Source organism: Dipteris shenzhenensis, chromosome 19, assembly GCF_047967505.1.
Source record: "Dipteris shenzhenensis isolate YYH24624 ecotype China chromosome 19, Dip_SZ_1.0, whole genome shotgun sequence".
NCBI classification, from domain to species: domain Eukaryota; kingdom Viridiplantae; phylum Streptophyta; class Polypodiopsida; order Gleicheniales; family Dipteridaceae; genus Dipteris; species Dipteris shenzhenensis.
Genome location: NC_141614.1, coordinates 3,298,718 through 3,308,890, shown reverse-complemented (window position 1 = coordinate 3,308,890; position 10,173 = coordinate 3,298,718). Strand labels below are relative to the sequence as shown.

The 10,173-nt window shown below is 44.0% G+C and overlaps 1 protein-coding gene across 2 annotated transcripts; it reads right to left on the bottom strand.

Annotated features, from left to right (window-relative positions):
• Positions 1-7,439: 7,439 nt before the first annotated feature.
• LOC147889940 (UDP-glycosyltransferase 85A1-like) lies at positions 7,440-9,671 on the bottom strand. Of its 2 annotated transcripts, none has more exons than XM_087390859.1 (2): positions 8,701-9,671; positions 7,440-8,559 (listed from the first exon to the last, which is right to left on the bottom strand). In XM_087390859.1, the coding sequence occupies exons 1-2, from the start codon at positions 9,302-9,304 to the stop codon at positions 7,535-7,537; spliced, it is 1,629 nt and encodes a 542-aa protein (XP_087246985.1). In that variant the 5' UTR covers positions 9,305-9,671; the 3' UTR covers positions 7,440-7,534. The 2 variants fall into 2 exon arrangements, with proteins under 2 accessions (XP_087246985.1, XP_087246986.1); XM_087390860.1 differs by having other exon boundaries at positions 7,440-8,556.
• Between the last annotated feature and the right edge of the window lie 502 nt (positions 9,672-10,173).

Genomic DNA, 10,173 nt, shown 5'->3' with positions numbered 1-10,173 from the left:
TAGTAGTCTATTGGCCCCTATCTAGAAGCCTCTCTACATCAGGGAGGTTATCAAATACATTTTTCTTGATCGAGGGAGTCCTCTCATGGGGAGGGGAAGGGAGGTTCTCAAATACATTTTGCTTGATCGGGGAAGTGCTCTCATGGGGAGGGGAAGGAGGCTGAGGGGAAGGTTGAGGGGAAGGCTAAGGGGAAGTTTGAGGGGAAGGCTGAGGGGAAGGCTGAGGGAAAGGCTCATGCTCTTGGGACTTGGGAATGGGCTCACGAGACTGGGGAGTGGGCTCACAAGACTTGGGAGGAGAAGAAGGCTCACGAGACTGGGGAGTGGGCTCACAGGACTTGGAGGAGGGCTCACGAGAGTCGAGGGAGGGCTCACAAGAGTTGGGGGAGGGCTTACAAGAGATTGATAAGGTGCCACTGGACCTGGATAGGTTCATGTGCACAGATGGAGGTGGTGGAGCTAGAGAAGGAAGGGTGGAGGCGGCGTCCTATGGGTCTAGCAGTATTCTTCACTCATGTCATTGAATAATGAGAGTTAGGGTTTTTAAAAATGTTTTATATACGCCCATCATCTTTTGACACCCCTTTTAATTATATTTAGGGTTTCATCATGACCCCACCCTCGCCCTAACCCCTCCAACCCCCCCCACCCTCATCGCCCTCCCCCCTCGTTGCCTTCCCCTCTACTTGCCCCGCCCACACCCGTCGCCCTCCCCCATACCCCCCGTCCTACCCCTCCCCCCACCCTTGCTACCACTCCACCCCCCCTTGCCCCTCCCTTCTCTTCCCCCTCCTTCACCCTATCCCCACCTTTCCCAACCTCATTACCTCACACAGACCTTGGACTCCAAGAGTGAGTACAAAAAATGTGGTCAAAATAAGCAAGATATTCAAGAGAGTACACAAATTAAGAAAGATATTCATTTCATATTTGTATACAATTACACCATATATTCTGTTACTGGTTGGACCTGTCTGCTCCCTTCTCTCACTCTAGCTTCTTGCAACCAGCGTGTGACTCCTCGACTCCCTATGGATGCTTTCCAAGCACTATTCCTTCTATTCTTTCATACAATTTGAACTACTTTTGTAAGTTCTGATGCCTTTGCCTTTTCAGACTTTAAAGTCCTTCCTAGTAAACATCTAAAAAACCAGTCGAACATCTCATGCAATGCATTGCTACTACAAGTGACACCACCACCATGCCTTGATTCTTGAAGTAGGCTGCCTTCTTGGCTCTATAGTGTGACTTGTGTATTCAAAATGGACAAAGGGCCCCAATTTTGTACAAACCATGGTCCGTGTGCATAGAGAATATGCTGCAAACATGATGAGAATCATTTCAGCAAACAAAAACTTTTTATAAAGAAAGTGCTAAAATATTACGATGGTGCCAAGATTACCATGTAATGAGTAATGTACGATTCCCCCCATGCTCACACCATTAATTGCATAAACTCTTTCACAACCATCCTAAACCTTTCATAGTACATCTCATCCATTTGTACCTGGCAAAGCAATTTTATCAATGCATCTACCTTTGTCCATACTTTAGCTCTCAAAGCTGCTACTTGAGGATGAGAAGCCTTATTGGTCAAGCATTCACACAATGCTTTCTAGTATTTCCAACCCAAATTGCTTTGAGACAATGTATGTTTGTCTTTGTCGAGATTGTGGTTCGATAGGAATCTCCTTGCCTCCCCTCCACCCATGGACACTTTTGCAGGAAGATTCTGTGTTGTCCCAAACATTTTCTTATCCTCCTTAAGTTTAACATGTCCTCCATGGAATCCCATCTCCGACAGCAAGTTCTCAGCTTCTACAATGCACCGTGCAGATACTTCTTGCGGAATTAAATTCAAGCATAAAGAAGATGCAAATACAACAACTTATCAAGTACGATAGTTATGTGTGTAAAGTACATATGTGTACTCTCTCAAGTGGGATGGGCAAGATGGGATCCCACTTTGGATCCTTCTTGTCATGATTGGGAGCTTGCATTTGGCTGCAAGATAGAATGCCATTCTCCCATTATAAGCTAGCCTTTTGCTTATGTTGAGAACACATGCAATAAAGGCATGTGTTCATTGCATTTGCCCTTGTATCACAACCATGCAAGCACTTGAGGGTTTTCAAATCACCAACAAGATGCCATTTAACTCAAAATGTTCCATGGCCATCGACTGTCAGTGTTTGCCCTTCCTCTTATCTTCGGATTGTCTATGGGATTCCTGTTCTATCTAGAACCGACTTCAATGTCTCATGGCACTCTTTCGGAGTCTCAAATGATGCAAGCCACCATATATATTTCTGAGAAATCTTGCTTTACTTCCTCGTTCCCTTGAACAAAGGCTAAGGCTTTATTCATAATGCAAATGCTACCTCTAACTTGTGTTCTTTCACCAATTGAGCTTCACCCACTTTGATGAAAAATATGAGCTTTCCATTGCAATTTGTACAACAAAAGAGAGAAATTGTAGCTGGTTTGAAGTACTAATACATGCTATGAGAGGACCTGCAATCTATTTAGTGGTCTAGAAGCACTATCAAGTGCTTTTGCAGTACCATGAAATGATTCTTAAGTACTTTACACAATTTAAGTGGTACCGAACTACTTTTAAGTACTTCTAGGTGCTACAAAGAAATCATAACTGCTTCTACCAAGAATTTTGAACAACTTGAAATAGTCATATTCATTAAGTTAATATAGTCATTGTCAATATGGCCCTAGAGGGGCCCCCTTTAGGAGCAAGGGCCATATTGATAATGATGTGGTTCATAAAGGTAATATAGTCAATGTCAATATGGCCCTTGCCCTTGAAGGGGGCCCCTTAAGGGCCATATTGACAATGATTATATTACCTTACTGAATATGAGTGCTTAAAAACTATTCTTAGAAGCACTTCTAGGTGGTCAAGAAGTTCTTTTGAGTGTATTGAAAGCTCTTTTAGGGTTCAAAAACCACTTATGAAAGGTGGTGGAGTGTTGGTAAGTGCAAATTAAAGTAGTTCAAAACATTTGTACATGTTCAAGAGCTACTTTTGAGTGGATTTAATGCACTTTTAGGGGTCCAAAAGTGCTTTTGGAGGGACTAGAGTACTAACAAGTGCTTCTAGGTGGACAACTAACCTATTCAAAGCTTCATAGGCACTGGAAAGTACTTAAAAGTAGTTTTAAAACACTTGTACATGTTCAAGAGCTGCTTTTGAGTGGTCTTAAAAACTACTTCAGAGTACTTGAACCTACTTTAAAAGCTTTTATTAGGAAACAGGTCTATTAAGACGCACTTAATACTTCTTGGTGGTTTATAACCACTTTAAAGTGCCTAAAGTACTTATGAAAGGTGGCGGAGTGCTTTTAAGTGCTTTTTGTAGTCTTAATTCCCATCAAGTTCTTTCATAGTCCTGTAGAGTACTTTAAAGTACTTTTAAAGCACTTCTAGGACAAAATGTATAAGGTTGGATACATCCTTACAAAAGTATCTATCCATCTTTATACAAGTATGTCCTCTGTAATGGTTGCAAAATTGTACAAATTACATTATTGAAATGTGGCGACATCATATAGAAAGTGTGTAAGGATGGACACATCCATAAACATCAATGTTTCCATTTGTACACAACATTGTATATGCAAACCCTCATCAATTTCCCATCACAGCCTCTTATATCTTTTTTTAGATGCCTTCCCCACCCACTTAGCGTATGTCATTATTCTCCCTCCATCCAGCAAAGCCTCTTGTACAAAGGTGTCCTCAACATGCTGATTCACATTAAATGGGCTGAAAGATGCCCACTCCAACCAATCAACAGATGCAAGCCACTTCAACAACCATGGCTCCAACTCACTCATCATAAAACTCCTTTGTTGTTTTGAAGGTTGGTCCTCCATCCGAGGAATGATCACGTACGTTCCCTCAGGAGACTGGTTGCATTTGTAAAAAGAATCATCCACCAACAAGGTGTTAGTGATATTGAAATCTGGGAACCATGTAAAAAAGTTTCTAATATTTTTAAAAAATATAGGTTTCCCCGAGGGAAAATTGAAGTCGGCGACTAAGCATGCTTCCTAAGACAAAACTCCAGCCAACAAGGTTTTATTTTATGTAATCACTTATTGATTTTGTGCTCTATGGTTTGAAGCTTGCCAGTGCTCCAAATAAACACATTTGCAAATGTGCTTGCTACTGCCAAGAACTGTTGTGCATCTCTCCGCACATAGTGCTTGATCGTACCGTCTTGGATTAAATCTACTGCATCTAAACTAAAATCTAGAGGTAAGTCATTCCTTTTAGGATCAAAACTGTGCATCAAAACATTATTAAGGTTCGGGATCAATGTAGGCTTCCCCCTCAAAAATCCCTCTTTGAATTTTGTAGGCTTAACGTACGCAGGTGGCAAGCTTTCCATGTCTATGAACTCTGCTTCTTTTTCTTGCAAAAGTATTTTTTTTCCCTTCAAAGCCCTATATTACCAAATAATAATGTATTTCAGTAAATAATGATGCGCTTTGTCACAATAAGACACTTTTATTGCAAAAAAAGATAGTAGGCTCAGTAGATGCACAAAGAATAGATGCATAAAGACATAATTTTCATTTCGAAGTCGAGATTACAAAATTGGACATTCCAAAGTTGGATTCTGACACTGATATTCTGGTAGATAGGATTCCTAAATTTTCATTCCAAAGTTGGATTCCGAAGCTGAGATTCTGGTAGACAGGATTCCTAAATTTTCATTCCATAGTGGAGATTACAAAGTAATTTCTAAAATCCTAAAGTTTCTTGCAAACGCATGGCTTTGTAGGTAGTAGTGAAGGAGTACTTTTTGCAGTGGTAGGAGAGCTTTCTGGCTCCTTCACATCCACTCTCGCTCTCTTGTGTTGCCTCCTGCATTAAAAAAAGAGATCATTAACACAATATCCTTAACATATATGCCTAGAAAGTGTTAAGACCAGAAAATAGGACATACCGTCTTCGCTGTCATTTAATTTTTCCTTCCCTGTTCTTTTCTTTGCAAACTTATCTGCTATGTTCTGCAGGGTCTCTCCAGGGCTACCGCAAGCATCACTACACATTTTTGAAGCTTTTTCTACAGCAGTGTCTGCTACGTCCTCTTCACATCTAGGCTCCTCAGCTTTGTCCTCAACTGCCATCTTCGTACTACTCCCTGTTCCAACATCTTCCCCTTGCCCAATAGGTCCACAATCTGTTGTAGGCTCGAATTTCTTGGTTGCACTGTCACTTCCAATGTCTACCCCCAGCGCACTAGCTCCACTCTCCGTTTGAGCCTCTTCCTTCTTCGTAACACTCATCATTCCATGTTTAGCCACTTGCCCACCTACTCCACTCCCTTCTTTTAAGTCAAACGATAAATGACCCTGTAGGCTTTTCCTCAGGAACATAGTGACTGCCATTAATCCTTCCACTGCCACTCTGCTACAGGCGAAGTCTGAGATTCTTTGGTTGCAGCCAGGCTTCAAGCATGTCGATGTGGCTGTGCTTGCACTGGCAAGGCACAAAGGGTGATACTGGTGTCTACATGCAAGCATGTAGACACCAACCACATTCTCACCCTCAAAGGGTAGACCATAGGCTCTACATTCTCCATGAAAAGTAACGTTGCTAGGTGCAAAGGGGTTGTGGGGTATGGGCTCTACGTGGAAGATGTCACCAAGTTGGAAATGCTGCAATAATGTCTCTGCAAAAACACAATGTCTCTCTGCATCTACAACTCTTTCCTGTGCATATTCATAGTGTTCCTATGGACACAATCAAAAATAAGAAAAGATCAATAAGGAGCATAGGCTCAATCTCACAATGCACAGTGCAGAAAAAAATGAAGCTACATACATTCTTGCACAGTTCTTGAAAAAACTTGTTTTCAACTTCTTAAAAGTACTTTTCATCAATTTCACAGCACTAGAAAGTACTTTAAAATACTTTCTAAGTATGTACAACTACTTTCCATGACTGTTTATAACTTTGAAGTACTTTCACACACTAGAAAGTACTTTAAAGACTTTTTAAGGATGTTAAAGTACTTTTCAGCCCAATCCAAGAATTTGAATCACACAATCCACTATTTGGATGGGAAAAAATCCAAAGAGAGATAGGTGTGTAAGCATCTCGTTGCTTGTTCATCTCCATTTCGCAAGCCTACAAGAAACTGTTGAACTACTGCTACTCAGATTTCTACATATGTGAAATCTACATCGACTAAATACTTTATTGTATCAAATAAACAATCACCAGAGATGTATTTGTAATTCCTTTTGTGACATAGCTATTGACAATACAGAACAGTGTCAATTGAGTGCTAGTTTTCAATGCCTGGAGTGAGATCTGGGTTTGTAGTTGCTGCGAGTATTACAACTGTATCATTAGTTTGAGTTGTTGTTAATGTAGCACACGCTGCTACAAGTTTCTCGTTTTCGGTCATAGCAAGGACTTGGTTCATTGACCCAACATTAGATATTCAAAAAGAGGAAAAAACCTCACGATGGAGTCACATTTATAGTTTTTTTAATGAATCACTTTATTTCCTTTCTTAAAGCCAAGTATAGTTTAGTGTAAATAATAGGAAATAACCAAAACAATGAAGCTTTTACAAATGACACATCTTGGACGAGTAGTTCCATACAAAGTTTTGATGGCAAGCATAAAGCTTTTTTTCTTCTTCTTGAAAAACAACCTTTTTTTAATTAAACAGGTCTAGCATATAATATTCCCTTTCACCACCAGTAGGCATAAAGCCCTCTTGGCTGGCATAAAGCCCTTTGAACAGGCAAACAGGTTTGTTTTTCCTTGGAAAATGGCTTTTATTTTAAACAGGTGAACCGGTGAACTGGCTTTTTTGGCAACTGGCTTTTTGGATAGCAATATTTTTTTCCTTCAAGTAATGGCTTCAGCAGTTAATAGTTGAACCGGCTTTTTTGGTAAACGGCTTCGAGATAGCTTTTTTTTTTCTTCAAGTAACGGTTTCAGTAGAGTTAACAGGCGAACCGGCTTTTCTGGCAAACGGCTATGGAATAGCTTTTTTTTTCAGCAGCCTGTGAAGCTAACACACAAACTAACAAAAACTAACAAACACCAACCCACACACTAACACACATGACTAACACACAAACCACACATAAGCACACATGTAGGTAGACACAAACACCCGCAGCAAGCTGACAAGCACACAGAAACACAAACATACAAGCCCAAATAATAACACACAAAAGCACAAAATGTACAATAACTAAGAGTACAAATGGATGAGACACTATCTAGAAATCTAACAATTTGTAAGAATCAGCCAGTAGAGGAAAGGAATGGTTGTCGTTTCGGAATGACAACGAATTGAACGCATGGGTAATACAGGAGCCCCTCAGCCCCGCCTTATTTCTTTGTTGATAACCGAGATGGAATAAGTAGAAGAGTGATTGAACCACCTTATTTATTCAACTACAGAATAGATGATGAACTATGGTAGTGATCTGTGTGAAAGGAGTGGAATGATAGCTTCTAAGGCATATGGTCTGCAAGGTGCTTAGCACTTGAGTTGTTTGAGCTTATTCACCACCATCTCCAAGCTTTGGAAAGATGATCCCCCACTGTGTACAGCCTTCTTGGCCACCTCACTCCACTGCCTAGCTCTACTCCTCAGCTCACGTCCCCTTTCCATTGTCAAGAGCTCCCTCGCTAAAATCTCGACGTGTTCAGCACTGATGAAGTTGCCGTCTTGTTTAACTCTCACTCCCACCTGCCATTCCTCCTCGAGGAGCTTGCAGATCAAGGAATGATCAGACCATAGTGGGAACCCCAGGACCGGAACGCCAAGGGAGATGCTTTCCAGGACGGAGTTCCATCCACAGTGGCTTAAGAAGCCTCCTACCGACGGGTGTTCGAGGACGAGAGTCTGGGGAGCCCAGTCCACTACACAGCCTCGTCCTTTCGTTCGACTCAGGAAGCCTTCAAGTAGGAGACTAACCTCATTATCGCCCGCTTCGGTTCTAGCACGCAGTGCCCATAAAAATGGCTGCTCCGAGAGCTCCAATCCTTTGGCTATGGCTTCTATCTGAGCTGTCGGTAAAGGAATCATGCTCCCAAACGCAACATACAGAACAGAGTTGGCAGGTTGATTGTCTAACCAGCTTAGAGTACACTCAATATCGGCTTGCTGCTGCTGCTTAATGTGCCTCGGCTGCGAATCCAGTGCGACGTCCTCCAGTAGAAATAAAGGACCCAACGCATGCACCACCCCTAGCTCCGCTCTCAACGCCGCGAAAATGGAGACCTCTAGCTCTTGAATCGAGTTAAACAGCACCATGGAGGCTTCTGAGATCCGCTTTGTCTGGTTGATAAAATATTCGAATAGGAAATCAGAAGAGTCCTCAATTTGGAGAAAGGCTGGGAAGTCCCTCCGATGCAGATGAGGAATGCCAGGGATGGAAGTGCAAGGATCTGCAAGTAGATCGCAATTAGCACCCGGTCGGTGATACACGGGCCTTCTGCCAGGATAGCCAGGTATGAGGTTATCAGGCTCTTCATGAGTGGTTCGATTCATGGGTACTGCTGTACATCGCGAATCAACAGATCAAGGCCATGAGCATGAACGATATCCTAAGCTGCTACCTTGAGCAAGAAGACAAGCGAGCTAAGTCCATGCGGTAGGGCACAGAAGGTCACACGAAAGCTGCAAGATCGAAAGGCTACCTTTGAACGGAAGAAATCCTGCTGCGATCAGCCTAGGAGCATGGCGGTAAACCTGACACTCAGCTGCGGAGGAGATCCAGAAAGCTACTCGGGGAACGCCATGCTTATCGGCTAGGTCTTGCACCCAGGCAAGGTGCGAGTCAGACAGGATGCAGTCCACAGCAGTTGGGAGCTGCTCCAACAGCGCTTCGAACGGCCCGCGCAGCTTCTGATCCCAGGCTCTGAAGCGCTCGCGAGAGCCCTCCCAGGAACCGCTTCGGACCAGATCCAAGGGTAATACGTCCGGAATGGAGACAAGCTTGATCCCCGCACCGCAATATTCTTCCCGTTTCGTTATCCCGACGCCAAGCTCCTCCTCTTTGTGTTGGGCCTCCATGTGCTGCTGTTGCGAATGTGTCTGTGCTGTTCCATCGGGGTTGGCCAAGAGCTCCAAGGCTTTGGAGTGGAAACTTTCAACGCAGACGAAGGTGATGGGGAACCCAAAAGCGACGAGGATTTTGCAGAGCTGAAGCAAGGGGGGGATGTGTCCGGGAGCCGGGAAAGGCAGAGCTACGATGTGTGGTGCGGATGCAGAGTGTGATCTAGATTTGTGGTGGGAAGCCATAAGCACAGATCCAAAATACACAGTGTGACCGAGGGAGCAAGAACCCCGAGGATCCTTCCCAACCCTCTTACCTCGAATCCCTCACCGAACGTTTTGGAGGTGGTTTCTCAGAAGAGCTTGATGACGATACCGCCAAACGCGTCTTGGTCGCTGAATCGGAGCGGCGAGCAAGGGAAACGGCTCAAAAGCCCTGGTGCGAGAACGCCAAACCTCGTGCAGTGGTCTGCAAGATCGATCTGCCGGACGTCAAGCCGGAGCGTACCAGACTCGCGAAACCCCTTCCTTGCGGGAGCTTGAAGAACTCGAGTTCGACATCCTCGGCTCGCTTCTTGGGTAAGGCCTTTTTCCTCCTCCGTATGGCGTCAGAGCTTCTGGTCGAGCGTTTAAGTTTGTGTTGGTTATTCCGTGGAGTCCTGGCGGCTACACTGGGAAGAGTACTTTTGGTGCCGGCCCCCACAAAAAAGACGGCCTATCTGCGAAGAGCGTGGATTCTATGGGATAAGAGTCAAGAAACTCCGGACTTTGTTCCTATCGAGCTTTCCGGGGGAGTTCCGTTTGCCCGCTACATCTGCAAAGAAACGACACACTTCGCAAGGAATTGCGCCCGTCGGTCCGAGAATATCAGACTGGCTAACGAAGCCAAAGCAAGAGAGCCACAGGCGGACGAAGGCGCTAACCCGAAGATACCTCCAAAGGTGCTGACTCAATAGGCTGTACCATCGGAGAAGGGTGCCACAGCTTCTCGAAGTGTCGGGCAGTCCGAAGAGATGGCAAGTCCTCAGGACGCGGACCAATGGAAGGTTGTTGGCCGCAAAGGCAAAGCGAAAAACGTCCAGCCCGGTGAGATCGCCCCCCCACTCAAACCCCCC

What these genes read in the sequence shown, in the direction of transcription:
- LOC147889940 (XM_087390859.1), bottom strand. Translation starts at nt 9,304, where the DNA reads ATGGCTTCCCACCACAAATCTAGATCACACTCTGCATCCGCACCACAC. An exon ending in AGGATTTCTTCCGTTCAAAG is followed by an intron (nt 8,560 to 8,700) that starts GTAGCCTTTCGA and finishes CGCGATGTACAG; the next exon opens with CAGTACCCATGAATCGAACC.